This window comes from Lepisosteus platostomus, chromosome 10, assembly GCF_059453375.1.
Source record: "Lepisosteus platostomus isolate fLepPlt1 chromosome 10, fLepPlt1.hap1, whole genome shotgun sequence".
NCBI classification, from domain to species: domain Eukaryota; kingdom Metazoa; phylum Chordata; class Actinopteri; order Semionotiformes; family Lepisosteidae; genus Lepisosteus; species Lepisosteus platostomus.
The window spans coordinates 13380495-13402210 of NC_142620.1; the positions used below are offsets into that span (position 1 = coordinate 13380495).

At 38.5% G+C, this 21716-nt stretch overlaps 1 protein-coding gene and 1 long non-coding RNA gene across 2 annotated transcripts; one reads left to right on the top strand and one right to left on the bottom strand.

Annotated features, from left to right (window-relative positions):
• The first annotated feature begins 153 nt into the window (after window positions 1–153).
• On the top strand, window positions 154–20191 carry gch1 (GTP cyclohydrolase 1). Its single transcript, XM_088648311.1, has 6 exons — window positions 154–1202; window positions 7775–7884; window positions 12842–12897; window positions 14479–14510; window positions 16111–16195; window positions 16451–20191. The coding sequence occupies exons 1-6, from the start codon at window positions 833–835 to the stop codon at window positions 16575–16577; spliced, it is 780 nt and encodes a 259-aa protein (XP_088504437.1). The 5' UTR covers window positions 154–832; the 3' UTR covers window positions 16578–20191.
• LOC148653377 (uncharacterized) lies at window positions 16255–21658 on the bottom strand. Its single transcript, XR_015941649.1, has 2 exons — window positions 21138–21658; window positions 16255–16883 (listed from the first exon to the last, which is right to left on the bottom strand). It is a non-coding gene; the product is annotated as an uncharacterized LOC148653377 (long non-coding RNA).
• Between the last annotated feature and the right edge of the window lie 58 nt (window positions 21659–21716).

Below are 21716 nucleotides of genomic sequence, written 5' to 3' on the forward strand. Positions count from 1 at the left end.
GACCTTGATATACAGCAGGGAGGAGCATCAAGCGCCGCTCTCTCCAAAGCAAATTAGTGTGGCGTTTTTGACTCGGTGGTTATTTTGACTTGAGGCAATTTTGTTGCTTTACATTTTGTGAAATTCTGTGGTCACGCAACCACTTAGTCTCAGAAAATGATTTTGCCTTTTTAGGTGTTGCTTGACGTATTTAGAAAAACGGTACCTTCAATACAAAACTCTGTTTTATCACACTAGATAATAAAAGAGAGAAACCGGAAGGGTTCCTCGGTAGCTATAAACGGTCATTCATTCATTCAGGTTCCGTACAAAAACTTACGCAAAGCCTATTTCTGTATTTTTTGCGATTTGACTGCATTAAAGACGAGTTTCTTAAACACGGAATGAATGGACTAAAGGAGTAGAATATACTCAAGTCCGAATAAACTGATTTTTCGTATATTATTTTGTAAATGCACTATTGCACTACATGTATGAAGATGAGGAGGATAAAGAGGTGGTTCCTCGATTTTATTAAATTTTAGACGAAGAGGCTGTCTTCATCCGCTTAGATTGCATTGACAGGCGGTGACGCACTCCGTGAGAGCGTCCAATGGCCACCCTTGAGGATTAGCTCGTGTTTATAAAACCACAGAGAAACAATGTGCTTTCGGCTTAAACCAACTATCTGGGGATAGAGAGGTCTTTGGGTAGAGAGGGGGTCTATTAAGATAGATAACACTTAGGAAAACCAAAGTGCGTAAAACTCGTTTCACGGCATACCGTGAAAACCTTTGAAGTTTCAGAGAAAAGTGACGGAGGAAAGAAAAAGGCATCTCGTCAACTTCAAGCCATGGAGCTTTCAAAACAGCATCAACTCAGGCAAAATGAAAAGCCAGCGGCTAGTACATCAACCAGCACTGTGAACGGCCACTTGGAAGATAGGACGTTCATTACCAGGTCCCCGGACCACAGCCGGGGTCCCCAGGTAGCCCCTGGAGAGGCTAGTTCACATTCGGCATCGATTATGGAGAGCTGGAAAGAGGAGCGCACCCGAAGTGTGGAAGACAACGAGATGAGCTTGCCCAGTCTGGCCGCTGCCTACACTACTATCCTCCGGGGTCTAGGAGAAGATCCTCAAAGACAGGGGCTTCTCAAAACACCTTGGAGGGCCGCCACGGCCATGCAGTACTTCACCAAGGGCTACCAGGAGAAAATCACAGGTGAGCCGAGTTGAACTGCTGCATGTAGTCATGTAAGTCGCTGCTTATGGTGGCATACTATTTGATTTCGGGCTGAAATCTAACGACACTGAGTTACGATTTTGCTGTATCCTGGTCGGTTGCATTCTTCGTTCGTTTTTGAGCAATATTGTGCTCTACTGTTGAGAAATACAGTAGTTCCCCAGAGTGAGACGTAAGGCGCTGCTTGTTTTTTTTTTTCCCGCACATGTTTCCAGAGTTGCAAAACTCAATAGGAGCCTACTAATACACCGCATTCACGCGTTATGTTTCACCTATGAGGTAAATGAAAACAGTCATTTATCAGTGCAGTTTAATGACATCAATCCAAATACCGATTACAAAAATTACCTCTTACCTGTGTATGTAAAGGTAGCACAGAATACGATTGCAATAAAGGCATTGCCTTTTTTTTTTGCTGCAGGTGAGGCTGAGGCGTTTGCGATGATGGTGTTTGCCGAGCAGGTTATTTTAACGTGAATAAAGCAGTACACCTAGCTAGCCATGTGTCTGTCTCCATGTAAAAACATTTCCGAATGACGGATGGTTTACCAGAAAGCTGGGGTGCGTACCTAGGTGTTTAGCTAGGCGTCTATCTTACTTTTGTTGTAAAACTTCATTCACATTTTTTCTAAGCGCTTAGAATTTACGCGGAAGATGCGGAAGAATTAACCGGGTTTTGAGGAAGACGGTTACAGTAATGCATTGCACAATCGCTTGCACAAGGAAACTGCTGGTGATTTTACCCTAATTACTTTTAGAAGAAGTAGAAATCTGTTACCCATTTGGAATTTAATTATGCTGTGACATTTCACTTCATGGCTGTTCAAATGACTTTGCAAATGCTTTGTTAATGCAACACAGCCATCCCTTTTTAACACAAATCTTCGACCGAGGAAGCTTCGTGTTAGAAATCGCTGCCTTTAATCATTCATTTAACCTTCAAAGTACGAGCAAGACGCACGAACCTTGATGTAGCTTGTGTTGCCTCGTATAATTTTTAAAGTATTAGTTCTCTTCTGTAGACGTCTCTCATTTTTCTCCAATTATAATCTTCATGCTTTTATTAAAAATTTAGTAGGATTTCCTGAAGGATTCGTTATAATAACTACGCTACAATACTAAGTTTAATTATTGTAGGAATGAACGGCTTAAGTTGGTAGACTGATGGGATATTTCTGTAATGACTTGGTTATACAACCGATTTTTTTAGGGTTTCCGTATGGCTCCTTACAGACCTCAGGACTACAACCGTGTTTCTGGTACAGCCAGCCGTGTCAAACCACTTTTCTAGCGGACCAAGGACAAGACTAATTTAAACTATAATTTTTATAATTTACACATGTAAAACATCAAAGAGAATACAGAAGATGCACAGTACAAGATCAAACATGCAACGATTATAAAAGTGCTTTAGAAAAGGTGTTTTTTGACCATTTCCATTTTAACTATTGTTAAAACCATTGAATTTTCCCAATGTTAATTAAATAAACTGTAATTTAATTAATGTGAGTGCAGTTTTGTTTTATATGTCTTATTATGTTTGTGCTGATCTCCTCCTGGGAATACAGTAATATAGACATATTTTTACCAAATTTAGATGGTAAATGTATGGCTGATGTTTTTTATCCAAAGCACAATCTACAGCTGGGTATTTTACATTGCTCAGGCTCCAGCTGTAGTGCCTCATCCTGGATTTGAACCTGCAACCTTCCAGTTGAAGGGTACCACAGTTCCCCAGTACAAATTCTACACGATAGACTTAAAGAATACCTCAAATACCTTAAGCTAATAACATCTGTCTTTAGTTTTACAAGGTTCCTGCTTTAGGTTAAATACACTGCAGCCTGTACACAGCTATTGCATAAGCTCTGCCATCTTCCTTCATCATCACATCTGGAGCTGGTTTGTATGAATTTCACTAGGGGCCTCAATTTACGGCCCCAAAAGAATGCTATTAGTTCTTTTCCCTTTAGAAGGTACATCTGGAATCACTAGCAGTTTTGTAAAAATGCATTTTAGCCTTCTTTTATCTTTGCATCTGCAGTGTTTTATCAAAGGAGGACAGAAGAAAATACTCTGTTTGGTCAATAGTTGCAGCAGGTTTAGGATGAGTTCTTTCACATCTCACTGATGGGAATTATAAATTCACTGGCAGACCAGACTCAGGTGTTGCTCAAATAGGATTTAAGAGACCCTATTGTGCTCTCTTAAGAGGAGAGCACAGTTAGTTATTCATGTTAACTGTCATTAAAGAACTATTTAGAGTTCATTTAGAACTCTTTAGAGCTTTAAAGAACTCTAATAGTTAGGTTTAAGTCCTTCATAAGCCTAAGTGTCCCATAAGGTTCCAATTTATCCCACGTTTTGTAGTGTTAAGCATCCTAGGAGTACAACACTCTCCTTGATTGTGATATGGTGGCCGAGGAAAAACTGGACTCTCTAAAATAAAAAAAATCTCCAACACAGAAATAAAATTTTAAAAGAACACAGGATTGTATTTTTTTCAGAGGTGCCAAAACTATTGTGTCACTTGGCTGTTTCCTACAAAATGTGGTGGGGAAAAATGTAATGAGATGCCAAACAGTCTATAAATGCTTCTAATTTCATTAAAAAACAAGAAACAAACAGAGTTTTTTGTAATCATCCTTTGCATGATTCAGAACCAAGGCAATTCAAGTTCAGACTGCTGCACATCTGAATTCTGAAGGTGTCCTTTACAAATGCTGAGGGAAAGTTTGAATCAATGATCTAAAAGACCAAAATCCATATGGACAAAGTCCCTGTTGCAGGTCTTTATCAGCCCTTGTGTCTCCTGGGTTGCTGTTGACATCACATTAAGTTATGTTAGAGACCCACCCTGTGAGAGACGGAGAATGCCATGTAGTGGGACCGAATACTTGAAAACAAAATGGCAAAAGAGAGGCTGTTTAGGAGGTGAAGTGTGAGCGTTCTGTGCCCTGCTTTCCTCTTGTCTGCCTGTGAGCACGCCATGGTGATTCATTGATAACTGTGGGGCAGAGGGGGATGGAGCTCAGGGCTGGGGGGGACCGATTGAGCAATGGCGTGTGTGTGGAGATCACTGAACTGGCAACTCCCCCCGCCATCTCTTTTTGTCTCTTCGCACCACCGGCCGGCACAGCCTGTCAGTCAGTTACTTCCAGAACACACCAGCAAGTGAAAAGATAGTGTAAGTCTGTTTTCTTTCCAGGTACAGCATGTCCCTGTGGGGAAGACCATTTAAGATAGCTATCAGTGAAAACAGAATGGGATTTTATAATACCCTGGGAGTAATATATAGAGTTTCCACTTTTCTGGACTGCTGTTCTAGAAAGGATAGTGCCATACATATATCGTATATCGTATGCAGGCTCCCTTTCTCTTACTTAGCCCTGATACAGCAGCACGTTTCCAGAATGGTAAATACGTCTACTTGCTTGGAGTAAAATCCTTTGGTTCTCTTTGTTATTTGCGGGTTATTGTAGATATGAGATGCAGACGTCTGAGTTCTGAATGGGTTAAAAAGATGGAAAGGAGTCCCACTGTTCCTATTGTCAGGTCTTTAGACAGAAGAGGGGCTTCTAACATTCCATTTAGAAAAAGGGCACCACTGTGGTGTGACAGTTAGCACTGCCGCCTTGCAGATCTTGGGTTCTGGGTGCTGTTCTGGACTGAGGCACCTTCTGCATACAGTTTGCATGTTACCCCCGTGGTTGCATGTGTTTTTGCCTGGTGGTCTGGTTTCCTCCCACCTTCCACAGACTCGATGGCACAGAACTGATGCATATAATGGTCACATTTACATTATTTGCACCCAATTGCATAACTGGATATTTCACTGGAACAAATAGGGTGGGGTACCTTACTCAAGGGTGCAACAACACTGTCTCACCTGGAAATTGAACCCACAGCCTTGCAGTTGCAGGTAAAAAATCCCTAACCACTGTGCCACACTGCTTTGTGTATGGTGTGCCTTGGGGTGGACTGGCATCCTATCCAGGGTGTAGCCCAGCCCTACTCCCTATTCTGACCGCATGTTGCCACAACCCAGGAATAAACTCTGTCCATGAAGGTGTGTGGAATCATCAATCACACAATCAATTGATTTAGTGGTTTACGCCCAGTTCTGTCACTTCTCCTAAGTAGCGCGTAACAGTTAAAAACAAGCGCTTCTACAAAGAAATAAACCAAGCCATGTCATTGCCTAAGAGGCTACAGAAAAACCTTGTTCATTTCCTTTGGCATTTACACTGGTTATTTTGTAGTGATCACCTCGAAGAATGCAGGATGCGGCAGTTCATAGTAGATGTAATGAGAGGTCGATGTCTAAGTTGGTATCTGCTGGGTGATTATCTCATGATATCCATTGTATATCTTTTTATACACCCTGTTATGAGCTGCACTACTCTTTCCTGAAGCACAGAACATTCTCTCCTTAGTCCCATTTAACACTCCTGGTGTTGATAACTGCAGAGCATCATCAGCAGTGACAACAAACCCTGGCTTTACTTCTGACATTTGGGCAATTTTAACAGTTTCCATAGCGACTCATTGTGTGTGTGTGAGAGAGAGGTTGACATTGTTTCGTGACTCAGGGCGGTGCTGATTTGATTTCTTGTTCTTTTTATTTCGGTGCCTGTCAGGTGAGGACTGAGGGCCTGTTTGAATAGCTTGTAAAAAGCCAGGTTGCGATAATTTCCTCTTTGAACAGCTGCTGCCCTGGGTCTATACAGGATGCTGAGCAGTGTCTGCATTCATTGCTGTAACTCATTTGGAACATCCCATATGCTCATGTATTCATATGAGAGGCATATGGAACATTTTTGCTATATTAATAATGCTGGAGAGGGTTTTTATGATATTACATATAAAAAATATATGTATATGTAAAATAGCTTCTTCTAGCATTACACCATTTTCTAGCATCTAGCGTGTTTGAATTGTGAAAGTTTTCTTAAGTAAAGTGTCTCTCGTTTTTAATTAAAGTGGAAATGTTTCATCGGCAATGGTTTAGTGTTCTAGAAATCCTCACAAACACCTTGATGAAGAGAAATGGTCCTTTTTCCATAATTCTTCAACTGGAGCAGGGTTATATTTCTGCATCTCTGTTAATGATTTAAAGCAACTAAATGTAGTAGTAGTTTTAGTTAATAGCAGGGTAGTTTTTTAGTAAATTATGACAGTCATCTTCGATGTAGCATGAGTAGATATTTTCAGTAGTTTGGAGATTTAGACATTTTTGTAGTAAGCTGTTGTCTTGATTCTGTTAGAAATGTGTATTTCCCGCCATTTGATTTTGATTCCACAGGTGTGCTTCGAAATCTGCAGTTAACCTTCATTCTTTTTTTTTATTTCTTTGAACAGTGCAAGTACTGTAGTTTGATTTAATTGAAGTATAAGCTAAGATACAATATATCGATAGTGAATACCTGGACAAATGTGAACGTACAGTTGAACACGTCCTGAGTCCCTATGCTCTTCAATAGCACAGTATTTTTCACCCCCCTTATCTATATTATGTGGAATGTAGGATCAGTCCTGGGAAGATATTTAATTTATATTCATTTTTATTTGCCTGTTTATTCTTCTAACTAATGGGTTTAATTTTGGAAAATATTTGTACCCAAAGCCCAAATTAACTAGCTTTGTTAGCTTTGTCTTTCTGTATAAATGTTTTTGTATGTTTTTTTTTCAGAAAACAAATACAGGCTTACAGAAGAATGGGAATAAATCAGATGTTATTGTACAGAATTAAGCTTTACAAACTCCAGCCCACTAACATCCCATTCATATACGGATTGGAGATAGTGCCATCATTACTAAAAGACTGAGGGGAGACTGTCAGCTTGCTTTGTTTCCATGGCAACTTTCTATAAAGAGAGATAGCATTGGTCAGGAAATTAAAACACTGATGGCAGGCTGCAGAGTAAACAGATAGATTTTATTTATACGATGATAGGGGCTGGAAAAGGCAACAACAATAAGAAAAATAAAACAAGAGTATGTGTGGACAGGGCAAAATATAATTACCCAGACTGTTTGCATTTAAATAAGGTTGGAAAAGGAAGTGAGAAAAAAAATGCAGTGTCTTGCCACATCACTGACCTGTATTGCAGTAACTGCAAGAGTTTCATCCAGGACTCTTGCAGACAAATGCAGATCAATCTGTATGATCTGCAAATGAAAACAACTGAGAATTCAGGAGCTAGGTTATCACATTGGAATTTTAAAGTGAAACATGTTCAGATGGCTGAAATATCGCTACGTGGTTCATGTGAATGTTGATATTTTAATCTTCACCAGTGGAATTACTGTCTCTGTTTGAAGCCTGGTTAATTTCCTTTATGAAATCAGCCAATATGTTCAAAGAGCAAAATGCTCTCATAGAGAATGTAACTATGAATTTTAAAATTCATTGTTGCACTGCCCAGCTTATTCATTCATCTTCTGTAATGACACGGGTCCACCTGAAATGTGAAGCACCCACTGGATGCAACAAAAGTTTGTCCCATCAGTGATTTTTCTTCCCTTAACTAACCCTCTCTTCCTCACAGATGTGCTGAATGATGCCATTTTTGATGAAGATCACGATGAGATGGTAATAGTGAAGGACATTGACATGTTCTCCATGTGTGAGCACCACCTTGTGCCCTTCAATGGCAAGGTAAGGATGATCACTCCTCCTGCTCTAGTTCTCTCTGTGTCTCTGAGAATGGAAAAACAAAAATATTTTGTTAGGAAAACGATGCCTTGGTTAAAGGAATATAGGTACCTGTCATTGTGAGGTACTGACCAACAAGCCAAAACAGCTGAACCAGTTGAATTGCTTATATGATTGAAGTCTCCCCACTGCATACTGTACAACATATTAGTATGTTAATGAGTGATATGCATTCATAGACAGTATTCCTGCATTGTATTATCTCAGCCTCTCTGCATAGTGCAGGAAGTGTCTGCTACATGAGTATTTGAGCAAATTATTTCATTTCATAGGAAATCTCAAATCGATGACAGATAAGTTTTGAAAAGAATGTCCAAAAAGAGATACAATGGCCCCTGCTGCTAAATCTCAGTGCTACGGCAATTATAGAAGTTACCCTTCAACATCAACTCCTGTAGCTACAACAGAAATGGTGCCTCTGAGGCTAAGGATCTGTGCCTGTGGCTGGAAGGTTGCCGGTTCGTATCCCGCAGCCGGCAGAGGAATTCTACTCTGTTGGGCCCCTGAGCAAGGCCCTTAACTCCAACTGTTCCAGGGGTGCCGTATAAATGGCTGACCCTGCGCTCTGACCCCAAACGTCTCTCTCCCCATCTGTGTGTCTTATGGAGAGCAAGTTGGGGTATGTGAAAAGACAAATTCCTAACACAAGAAATTGTATAAGGCCAATAAAGTGATCTTATCTCTTATCTTAAATATAGGAAGCTTCCATGTAATGGAAGCTCCTAAACTGTTTCATTATGAAATTGTGTCATAGATACATTATGCAAGCAAACCTGTCCCAAAGATGGACCTTTGAGAAATAATAGACTTATGAAGCTTCAGCAGAAGCTTTTCAGCAGATTCCTTAGTTTGTGCTGCAGTTTTCATGACGTTGATGTACTGAATTTTACTCTGTATTTAACATGGAATTTCATAGTGGACTGTTATGAGGGTTTCTTCGTGCATATCACACAGTATCTGGACTGTAAAAAGAAATCATTGTTTTGCTTTAATTTTCTTTATATTTGCAGATATTTTTGTTTGCTAACAGAGCAGGGTAGTGCCTTTAAGGTTTGTATTATCAAATCTACACAGGTGATGGAAAGACTCTAGATTCCATCTCTAAATATCCGATATTAACTTGGTCAGCAATGTAACGCTGCCAGCCAGGGAACACTTTACTTCACGGAAGTAAAATATAGAAAGGAAAGATTACGTCAGTTGGAATATCTCCTCCCAAAAGGTTCTTTCAAAATTCACTCACTTTGACTCAAGCGATGACTGATTTCATTCTCAGTTTTTGACATTTTAATACCCTCAATCCTCCTCATCTTGCCATTTAAGACAAAAGAGAAGCAATCGATCAATTTCAGCGTGTAAATAGCCTTGATGATAGCAGGAGCCGTTGATCAAAACACCAGAGGAAAAGGTTTTTCTGCAATTCTGTTTGTCAGCTACCGTCAGGCGATTCCTGTCTGACAACTCCTGCCTCCTCTCCCTCCTGCTGATAGCTCCCTGTCGTCACCAGCGTGGCCTTATCTCCACATCTGTTTACCTCGCAGCTCCAGGAACAAGATAATGACTCACCAATTTCTCCAAGAGTCTCATTTTTTCATTTTTCATTCATGACTAGCATAGGGTTGGTATCTCATTTAGCCTGCAATATTGTGTTAACCCATTAGTGCCTGTCATTGCTAGTGATATAATAAGTATATGCTGTATATTATATAGTGATATAATATTTGCTATTAATTTAACATTTGAAAATATATATTTTTTTAAGTTTTAGACAGAGCTTAACATCATAATTGCACATCACCATTGTTATTCAAGCAGAAATTTCATTCTGAACAAAGATTTTTAGCAAAATGGCTTATCTATTTAAGGAAATAAAGTGTTTTATAAATGCAGAATTCTCTATTAGCTATCTTAATGTAAACGTGAATCATAATACTGGTTTTCATAGACAATGGACAATGTTTTTAATTTATAACGCATTCCGCTAGTGAAAGCGGTTAGTCTACATAAGTCTGTGGTTTCTGCATTAGGGCTAGTCATGACATTTTCTGAAATGCTGCCCATCAGGGTGCTGGAATTTGAAAAGTGGTCGTTTTTCAGGAATAACCACTTGAGCAGAGTTAGCCCACCACTCTATTGGATTCTGTTTTGTCCTGCAAAAACTGTGTGTAAAAACATATCTGTGTGCTTAAAAACATGAACATTTAAAAATAAAGAGATCAGCTGGAATAGCCTTCGTATTTAGACAATTTATTATTTTTCAGAAGCTTGTAGTTTTAAAGACTGGTTTTAAGAAACGAATTTGTGGCCATGCTAAATATGTACATTTAGAGAAAGAGGCCTTTCTTTGACTATTTGCTGTAAATGGATTGATTTCCTATATCTTTGATTTTGTTGTCACCCTGCTGTAGCCTTTGAGAGCCAAGAACAGTGGACTTGGCCAACTGCACCGCTAGAAATATTGAGGACAGTCCCTCCTCGATAAAAGACAATGGACAGCAATAACACTTTAAGAAATAATAATTGGAGAACATTAATGAATGCAATTAGCCATGGCAGCAGTTAAGTTTTGTGCTTTCCTGTGAGTTATCACATCCAGGCAGCTTTAACTAGAAAATAGCAGGGGAAAAAAGATAACTGCCCTCATACTGCCCTTTTTTGTGGACTGTCTAATCAAATTGCTGTTGACATTTGAATGGAGACGCAGAGAGGGGGAGAATCCCTAGGAGGCAGACCTCAAGTATTTAACTGTTGAAGAGCTCATGGCAGCTCCTGCAGCAGATGCCTTTTTGCTTTGTGAGTGTTGTCTAGCCCATCCTCAGGCTTGAGCAGGTGATAATATCCATCCCTCTGGCACTGCCCAGATTCACTGTAACTTCTTCACAGGCTGTTGATCACAAGGCTTGATACCCCTACTGCACATGAGCCCTAGAAAAGGCTGCTGCAGCTTCTCTAACTCACAAGATACTCTTATTTTATAAGGCCTGAGCAAATTTACAGCTGGAACACAAGCAAAAAATACCTAATAATAAACTGAGGTGAAAATACTCTTAGGGAGACCTTTTGTGTTCTACGGCATTAATAGGACTGTGCAGAGATACAATATTTTTAATTAAATGAGATGTAAAAATGTTTATTACACAACTGGCACAATATGCTTAATTATTTTTCATACAGGTTTTTTTTCTGACCAAGTAAAAAAGAGTAATGTGCCAGTTTTTTTTTCTATCGGTACAATTGGTTTACGTTGATGTAACAAAGGTGAATTTGTAATTTTTCTTTCCCTCAACTTTATTGCTTCATATTTTAACATAAAATGGGAGAACACATAAAAAGGGAATAGGAAATAAGCATTTAAAAAGCACTTTATTACACTGGCATCCATAGAAACATAGTGGAGAGTTAGAACTGTATTGTAATTACTAGTATAAGTATTGTAATTCTGCTTAGAGAACTGATGAACTGTGAAGTAGATTCTAGATTATGCATGTTACACAGGCTTTCTGAGCTTAACTGTAAAAAAGAGACTCTGCTCTACTTTCTAAGCTCTCTAAATCTCAATAAGCAGACAGGTTCAGTTACGTTCTTCCCGTGCATCTCATATCCCATTAATAGGGAAGGTTTCCCCTTGAACGTGTTTTCGTGTTTTCCAGGTGTCGATCGGATATTTGGCCAACAGAAAGGTGATACAGTAGGTGTCAGCAAGCTGGCCAGGTAACGAGATGTGGCTGTGGCCTGTACGTGCTTAATCACATACAGGCCTTCTGACCTCAACTAACTCCCTCCCCACCCCCACCAAATAGGCAGTAGGTGCTATCCCTTCCAGTCTTGATCTGCAGGTGTTCCCATGGAACCTACCGTGCATTTTCCTTACCCTGTACACAAGCACATGTGCCATTAGTAAATTAATAAACTACAAGTAAGAGGTCCACCCTTTTTCAGTGCGGTAACTTCTGCTTTTAGAAATCGGACTTGTTACTGATCATAGGTGCCTTATGGGATGTGAGAGACATGGGTATCTAGGAACTTTCAGGGTGTCTTTGACAGCTGCGAATGACCTTATGATTCAAACTGTGCATTTAAACAGCTTGGACTGCATGATGTAAATAGAAGGTAGTTCAGTGCTTATCTTAAGATCTGGTCACCCCTTCAACTTTTACTTTCCGGTTGGCTGCTCAACCTGTGCAAATGCTATACAGTATATCCCTGAATTGTGCCAACCTTGTAGGACAAAGTGGAAGGATTTGTGTGGTCTAGGTATGTACAATATATACAGTAAATGGGTGGCAAGGATTTCATATAACCACACGTTTCATTTAAGCTTGAAAATAGTTTTTTTCAGAGCTGGTGGTTCCCCAGACATGGTCAATTCTGTTTTTTGTAGGATCAGTCTGCACCATAATTATTAGCACCTCAATAAATCCTTCTAATTGCTAGTGAGCACTGAAGACAAGCCAGTAACTTGTTCCTATTAGAAAAACCTTCCCTGAACACTGCAGTAGAAATTAAAGAAAACAAGTGATTGTGTATCATATAAAGTTACCATTTAAAAGGAGGGATATTGATAGAAATGGCTGCTCTGACTTTAGGCTCGAAATGACAGCTGAGGCAGCACTAGATAAGCTAAAACATTAATCCAATGCAGATTTTTTGAGAACGGAACACCTTTAAGACCACGGAACATGAATAAAGACTGAAGCAATTTGAGAAAACATTTCCCCAGTTGTTTCTCCTGCTTCTCCTCTGAGATGTGATATTGGCAGCATTTTCATCCAGTCTCTCTGAAAGCTTTGTGTTCAAATATATTGTTAGCCCTTCCCTGAAGAGCTACTGTAAGTGTCTCTCATTCTTCCCCCTGGTGCCTCCGTTAAGCTGGCCCTATATCTTTCCTTGTGTCCTACAGGTGCACATAGGCTACCTCCCCAACAAGAGGGTGTTGGGCCTCAGCAAGCTGGCCAGGTACGTCGTACTACTTCTGCTACACCCAGACCTTCTCATCACTATCATCGCTGATGGCCCATCTGATTCTGTTTGGCTCAACTAATGCACTTTGTCAGATTGATTTACAACCATTGACTGCTGATAATTTGTCCTTTGACACAGATGGCATGCTTTATTCTTCACAAACCCCTAGTCTACAAAGACCTTTTGCTTTAAAAGACCTTTTGCTTTCTGCATTCTTTGCACAGGGTGTATCCGAATAGTTTTGATATACCCCCCTGTTGCCTGTGAGCTTATATCAGAAGTAATATGAAACTAGTATGAAAAATTACATGCAATTAATGGTATAAAGAAAATGAAGAATGAGATATCACTTTCTAATTATATTATGAAATTAATATGTTAAGCCAGAAAACTGCAGATGAAGAATTCAGTGGTGAGTGGTATAAACAGTACAATATATATCGGGACCATCCCTGAAAGCAGATGATTAAGACATGAAGGGCTTGTGAGCAGTGAGTCTTCTCTGGCCCTTGCTGATGTTGTCTGAAAAGAGAGCTAAGTGTCTGTAAGATGATTACAAGATGATTACGTGTGATGTGCCACTGACTGGGGTGACTGATCCAGTCTGACCTCAATACAAGGCTTACCCCTTTCTCTGTGACTTGGTGAATAGTATCACCCACTCCTTCACCTCAGACACAGTCCCACTTGTGCAGCGTGCTGCCAGGATGTATTTCTGTGGCTGGAGCTACCTGGGGTACCTGCTCAATTGGATGTGAAGGGACACAAGTATATAAATGCAATGCAATGCAAAACTGTCTTTGTCTGGTCTTCTAAATTATACTTACATATTAATTATAAACAGCAGTACCTCTTTTTATCCTGTGGCAGCCTGTGACTTGATCTTTCATAATTATGAAGAAGATAGAGATTACAAAAAGGATAATTGCAAAGAACACATTTATAAGAGCCTGACAGAACTTAGAAGCACTTAAATTACAATTAAATTGCATGGTGCATTAAAGCATAATGCTAAATACTTCTCTACAAATGACAAAGTCACACCATTTTGAAATTAAATTCGACAATATTTTATCTGCTGCTTCATGTTTCAAAGAGTTCCTAATCCTCCTCTGACATTTACTGCTGTATCAGGAAAGCTGTCCTCTTACATTGTCGTTAGACTACAAACGTGAAGCCAAATATGAGCCAATCTGCTGTGAAAAGAGTAAGGGTCAGGAGGTACAGTAACAGAGCAGGCAGTGGGTTTGACCAGTTCTAGTCTGAAGAATGTGCTCACAAATGACCATCATTAATTTTACAGAAAGGCTGTCTTATGACTGAAAGTTTTAAAGGTAGTAGGGAACAATAGCTTTTAATGTCTTTTCATACAATCCCAGCTGTACCTACAGTATGTGTAAGGTTCACTTGTATTTTAAATCTGATAAGATAAGCTTCTGTGTGTCCAAGGATCAGAATTTGGCAGTGCAAGTCTTCTAGTCCTTGTTTGTTCACGTAATCCTGTTTGTGTCTGTGTGTTTAAAATCCACTTGTTTTGCTGTAGAATAAGTAATTAAACTTTTTTTCTTCTTCCAGGATTGTTGAAATTTATAGCAGACGATTACAAGGTAATTTTTTCTATGGAACATACTGTTATTTGGGCTTGTCTGTTTTATGCTACTATATTCTAATTGTGTGTTACCATCATAAAATGCTGGCCTGTTTATGAGTTTGTAAAAATACCAGACACTAAATGGTTGTTGTTTGAGTTTAATTAAAATAGCCAAAATGAGCTGATTAAGAATCTGTGTAAACAGCAATTCAAAAATGAACTGCAAAATGATTATAATTAACAGAAGAACAACAAAATGTAAGACTATGTTCTGCTTGAATCCTGATTTTACAAGGTTTGAATTTGAAACATGCCTGAGATTTGCTCAAAAATCAGAAGACTAGTCCAGACAAATGATGAAACTGGCTCTGTGATGAACAGACAATGTCCCAGAAGGCAAAGGGTCAGAACTCGGCCCCGGAACTCTCATGACTGTCTCATATATACAGATTAGATCTAAGTCTGATCTATGCAGATCTATTTTTAGACACATTTTGAAGTAACTGCATCAAATAAAATAATCAGCAGAATGAGTGTAGCTCAAATCATTTTTTACTTGAAAATGATCTGCATACTCAGAGGCCAAAGTGTTATGTTGACTTTGAGTTGTTCAGGCCAACTGAAGAGGCAGTGGAAGTCTGATAACATGAGGAAGATTCTCTATTTAACACAAGAACACCTTTGGTGTGAATTTGCGATGAACTTACTGCTTAGTCATAAATTAACAATGTGGTTGTGCCAAAACCTGTTTCATTCCTGAAAGCCAATCCAGATGTGTCGATTCTTCCAGAATAACAATGCAAGACCACAAAGTACTACGATAACAGTGGCACAACTTTAAGAAAACATGTGGAGAATTTGATTAGCTTTCGGTGGCTTTTTTTCCTTATGTGAGGCTATAGAACATCTTTGGAACTGGCAACAAAGGGAGTCGAACACAACTGCCCAACCTTCACCAGCTGGTGAGGAGTGGCAGGACATCATACAGCAGTCTGTCCAGAGGCCCGTCAGGTCTATCAACACTTATTAATGCAAGACTGCATCAATACTGAGGAACACCTTGTGATATCATGATTCTTTCTTCTGTAGTTTTGTTCAGATTGTCTGTGATTTTTTTGGATCTCTACAGTACATTTAAAATATTTAATCCATTAGATGTGAGTATTCCATTTCTATCGTAGATGATTATCAGTATTAATTCACAACTGAAACAGAACAGTGACCTTCAAGTGTTTATTTTAAGTAATATCCCTGCAGCAAAAAAGTTAAGGTCAGCTAAGAAAAAGGCTTCATGGATTCTTTTGAATTAATGTATCGCAAAACACCTACAGAAGACAGCTCCCACAGAACTTATTGAATGAAAACAGAAACAACAACAATGGTATCTGCACCAGATTCATAATTTTGACTGTACTTCTTTTGTTAAAATTAGAAATGCTGTGGAGGTGATTAGCATTAGCACATTTTGAACATTGTGTATCCCATTGCTGTGCATTGTCATCACTTCCACGGCTGGTATATAACGACAGATCATTAAAGATATCAGAGGGGCAAACGTTCAGGAGTTCAAAGACATAAGAATGACAGTGTTTATTTCTGTCTTTCTCCGTTTCAAGTTCAGGAGCGGCTGACCAAACAGATTGCTGTTGCCATCACTGAAGCACTTCAGCCTGCAGGAGTGGGAGTTGTCATTGAAGCCACGTATGTTTGACAGTGCCTATTGCTGCATTTCAGATTTTCAAACAGTCATTTTACACATATTTACATGTAAAGGTGCTCCATCTGGGTGCAGCATATTTATTGTCCAGCTACTGTGTACAACATTTTGAACATTAGAATGATATGATTCACATGATGCCAGTAACGTATATTTTAAAATACAATAATGAGTATAGGAGAACAGTATATTCAGCCATTAATTTTCCGGTTTTAAAGATGTCGTGTCTCTGTCTTCAGTCACATGTGCATGGTGATGAGAGGCGTCCAGAAGATGAACAGTAAGACAGTGACCAGCACCATGCTGGGGGTCTTCCGTGAAGACCCCAAGACCAGGGAGGAGTTTCTCACCCTCATCAAAAGCTGAGTCATCCCGGTACTTTTGCCAAATGCCACCTCTCGGAACAAAGCACCCCTGCCAGAACGCCTCTCCGGGACAGACCCAAAACAAGGCAGAGTTCCTGAGGCCGATCTGGAAGATAGCATTCTATGACCAAAACATTTCTCTCTGAACCATCGCCATCGTGAATCGTCATCATCTCACTGCCCAACTCATTCTTTCTTCAAATCCACATTGTGCATCTAAAGCGATCTGATGTTTTCTTATGTGAAGTGTGTCTCTGTCTTGAATCTTCAGAGTTTATCAACTGTGAAGAGTTTGGGTCTAGAAAACCTGCAAGAAATTCTTTGGCTGTCACTTTCAGTTCTGTTTGAAGTATTCAGTATATGGGTGTAAGAAAAAAATAACAATGGATATTTAATATTTAATATAATTATTTTATATTAAATTATTTAATATATATTTTAAAATATATATTTTAATCTCTAACATTAGATTTAAACAAATAATTCCCTGCTATGGAAAATATTTTCTTCAAATTAAAGCTCAAGTAATAACTAATTAACAGTTATGAAGTAATGCCAAAAAGCTGAAAAAATGCCTTCATCAGACATAAGATGTATAACATTGTACCGTTTTTTCTTTGAGATGCAGTTGAGACCAATACATTTAGTAAACAAGTTTTGGGTGTTTTAAAGCATCAGAGTGATATTCTAATAATAATAGAATTAAAAAATTGAGTTATCAGTGACCTTTTGACAGAATATTTCCTCAGCCTGTATCACAAACTTCAATATCCTCCTCAAATGCCCTTGTTTCCAAAATAGATCTAGTGCAAAGTGTGCTCAGCCCACACATAGGTGCATTTCACTACAAACACAATCATATTTGAAGGAATTTTGGTGTGGTTAAAAGTGATGAGGCAGGTGTCAGAATTCCTCTGTGTATTTGTTTATTCCATTTGCAGTTGTTGTCGGTGTGTCAGTGTTACAAACTATTTCTTTTGGTAATTGCACATGGTGGGTTTCCATTTGATCGGTACTGTTATTATTAGTATCTGCCAGTAAGCAAATTTCTGTTAACTGCCAGGAGTAGTTGGAAGCAAGACTGCGTGCACTTTTTCCCATGAGAGTTAGTGAAGCTTTGATTCAAGAGCAGTTTTTCTGCACATGACATTTTACTTATTACCTGTTAAGTTATTACCAACAAGATGAAATGTCGATGAAAGTCTTCAACACTATTGCTAGACATAAGCAACATATTTTTGTAATTATTTTTTATTGTAGTCATTAACATTTGAAAGAGAAAGTTAAAATTACCTATTGATTGAATTTATTAACTAAAATATTAATGATAATAAACTATTGTGCTATTGATGTTATCAGAATTGTATATTATGTTTTTTTTTTGCAAAATACAGTGTATCCCACAAGAACCTTGGTAGTTTTTTTTGGTGGTGGTTAGAAATAATACTTTAAGCCTGGTTTATTTTCTACCAGCACATTCTAACAGTGTAGTGATCTACTACCTGATTAAAACATTTTTTACAAATGAATAGTTTTTTAAGTGATTGTTTTGTTGTGCCGTTATCTGTAGCGCAATATATAGGGCTAGTATTTGATTGCCTAAGATGCGGTGAAACAGCAGTACACCGAAACAGCAGAACACTCTCAGCCCCCAAATAGGGATTTTAGGGAAGCCTTATACTTGCCTGTGCTATCCATTTGAGCTACAGCGTTACGATGTTACCTGAAATGGCATCTTTAAGTACCAAACGTACAGTACAAATACTGCTTTCTGGTGAAGAAAATGATTTCATAGGTGGGTAAGTATTCACCTCTATTTTAAGTTATGGAAGACCAAATGAAAATATCTGCAGCCTTTCTAACTGTTCCAATTAAATCCTTTTGAATTGCTGAGGAACTGCAAACAATGTGGTCTTTAAAAAGTTGACAAGTTTGCCAACTAAATGCAGTAACAATTTGTTGTGAACCACTCTCATGAGGGGTAAGGCATGCACCTTGGTAAAAAACGAAAACCTTTTCACAAAAATCGGCTGTTTCCTTGTGGTTGACAGTGTGTTCCGCAATGTAGTTAGTACTGACGTGAATTACAAAGTACTTCATGTTCTGAGGTGATGTGTGCTCAATTGTTTTGCCTCATACAGTTGTATGCATTATAATGATGTATTCTTTTAAGTGTTGTCAAAGCTCAAGATTGAGTATTTTTTGTGAGCGTCATTTAATAATGTTGGGGCTCCACCCCTGTATTAAATCAGATGACTTTATTATGATGTTGAAGTGTCCTTTTGTGTTAAAGTGAAGGTAAATACACAGTAATATTTTATCAATGTACGTCCACTTGTTTTATGCTTGTCCAACAGTGTTGTGGTAGTAATGTGATTACAAATGACAGTGTAAAGTAAAATACTGTATTAACATTCCAAAAATAATATAGAAAGAATGTATTTGTTACCAGTTGTCCTGAACACTTGCATAGTTTGTATTTATGTAGCTACCATGAAAACTAATTTGAACTGCCTATAATAAGCAGACACAGTGATAGAAATAGTTTTTTGTTGCAGAACGCATAGAAATGTACAAACTATTGAATAGTGTGTCCTTTTCTTTTCACGGTCTGATTGCAGAAAACTATGTAGCATACTGTAGTTTTGTAATAATAGTTGGCATCATCTCTCAAGACACCTAAAGAACTGGTTTAAAATGACCAAAGTTTAATATTTTCCAGCACTGGAATGTACCTGCTAGTTATTCAATGAATGTTATTCTCTCTGTTCAATATTTTTCTTGGTGTGCCACTGTGTCTGTGTGTTTGTGTAAGTGTGCAACTAACCCACTGATGACATCCCTCTCACAGGACAATTTATAATTTTAAAGATTTTTGTTAACTTGTGCTTTGGGTAAAAAAAACATTTATTGACTGATAAAATAAATTGTTAAACTCGACTCTTTCCCTAATTTACTTGTAAATACAAAAGCACATACTTGAATTTAAATTTTATAGGATAACTATTTCAATTATTTTTAGCAGTAGGTCTTAAACATTTTAAATCTGACAAAATGCTTAAAAGGTCATTCTCAAGACATTCCTGGTTTAATACAAATCTGATGTGCATGTAAAAATACAGTTTAGCGCTGCAAATAATACACTGCAATGGTATCTAGTTCTAACGAGTTTTTCAAACAGAAGGTAGTTGTTGGTGTCTGTAAAGGGAGAAGAATTTCTTTAGTGTGGAAAAGGAAAGCAATGAATTGTCTAGGGCTGACTTCTCTAAACTTGCTCCTGCAGAGTTGCAATGTCTTCATATTTTCCTTACTATCAAGATGTTAATGACTTAGTTGAACTAGGTATTGGGTTATGTGATTGATACTAAAGTGACCCTTAGCCACCTAGAAAAACCTCAGGCTCTCCAGGACCAGCATCAGATACCCTTGGTTTAGATGGAGGGGTCCCACAGTGGTCTTGTGGCCTTGCCTTACATTTGAATGCCTGAGGTCTGATTCTCCCTCTACTCTCACTGTATATTGTGGAGTTCAAATACTAATTGTCACATCTCTTTAATTTCTGTCTGTTCATTTTCCAATGTCTGAACAACAATAAAGTAATATCTGTCAAATGTATGTCATATATTTGCATAGTATTATTGCATATGACAAGCTCAGTCACTATTTTTCTTTTGCATGTTGATTTCTGGTACTAGATGCGTTTTTGACGACTGAATTTGGCATGATTAATTATTGGCTTTTCAGTTACATGCAATCAATATGGCAAGCAGCTCACCAAAATTATTAATGAAGTGATGCAGTTTTTAAAGCCATACAATTTTACAACCAAAAGCAAATCTGCACGTTTCAGAACAGAAAGGCGGCTGAATGATTGTTGCATTAATGTGTCAAGGATGTAGAGAGATATTTCAAACACGATGCTTGAATTCAGTTCTTGAGGCCAGTGCTTATCATCAAGCTGAGACTAGATACCTGACATTAATACAGGATGAGCTATGACTGCATGTTTCTTATTAAAAACTTATTGTCAGAAGAAAATGTCTTTGAATATGAAAAAAAAAACATTATGCTTCAGGTTGCACAGATGTAAGTCCAGCAAATGTAACCACTTGTTTCAGGATCAAAAGGTACCTAAATATGATGCATCAATCCCAGATATGATTAAAACAGCATGTGAACCATTTACTCTCTGAAGAAATGATTTTTTTTTCTCCAGCCTCCAGTTGTTACTTGCATTATTGTAGAGTTGTATACTTCAGTGGCTGCGTTTGCCTGTCATCCTGTATCTCAAAAATTGAAAGGGCACGTTTGAGTGGTGAACTTTATCATCAGGCACTGGTTGCAAAGCGACAAGTGAATGTGAAAAGTGGAATGAAGGCTGTTCAGCCTGCTTCAGGTGTGAGGGGAAAAAAAGGCCTGTTTGCATGATTCCTACTTCAGAAAACATTATCCTTAAAGTTGAATCACACCTTCTGCCTTCTCGCAATGATTCATGTCTTTTCATGCAATTACATATTTCATTCTTTCACAGCTCTGCCTTCATTTGGACACACTTTCTTACCTGTTTTATGTCCATGCTCTCGTGATGTCCTTTGTTGTCTTGCAAGGTTACATCCCTGCCATCTTCCTCTCTCTCCATTACACTGAAGTGGAAACATTTCTTCTTTCTACTTTTCAGTGAGGAATTAGCTTTTGCTTGTTCTATTGAAAGTGTAACATTAGTCTGATACTTCCTCATTGAGAACTCTTATTTCTACATTCTATACACCTACGCTATCATGTCTCCAAAATCCTTGATTTGCTACATTCCAGGAGTGTACAATACACACCCATCCTTTATTGGAAACATACTTGTTTAGAATTGCTCCATGTTGTTTAGTGGCATTGTACATGCTGCTGGTTGTCATGATTTTGATTCTTCGTCGGTACGGTTTAATAAGCACATAGCAGCTCATGCCAATGCCCTTAGGGGTTAACCCAACCTATGTATTCCAATCAGAAAAAAGGAGCAATGAGGTGGTATCATTTACGGCAATGGACTTTCCTTGTTTAATGTCAGTTTTACAATGGCCGTACACCCTGGATAGGAAAGAAGCAGGAAACAACCTACTTTGGCTTTACCAGCAATGGGGTTTTCCCG

Excerpts from the sequence above, each read along its gene's own strand:
- gch1 (XM_088648311.1), top strand. The coding sequence starts at position 833 with ATGGAGCTTTCAAAACAGCATCAACTCAGGCAAAATGAAAAGCCAGCG. Across the intron at positions 7,885-12,841 it reads TTGTGCCCTTCAATGGCAAG|GTGCACATAGGCTACCTCCC; the intron begins GTAAGGATGATC and ends TGTGTCCTACAG. Across the intron at positions 16,196-16,450 it reads GGAGTTGTCATTGAAGCCAC|TCACATGTGCATGGTGATGA; the intron begins GTATGTTTGACA and ends CTCTGTCTTCAG.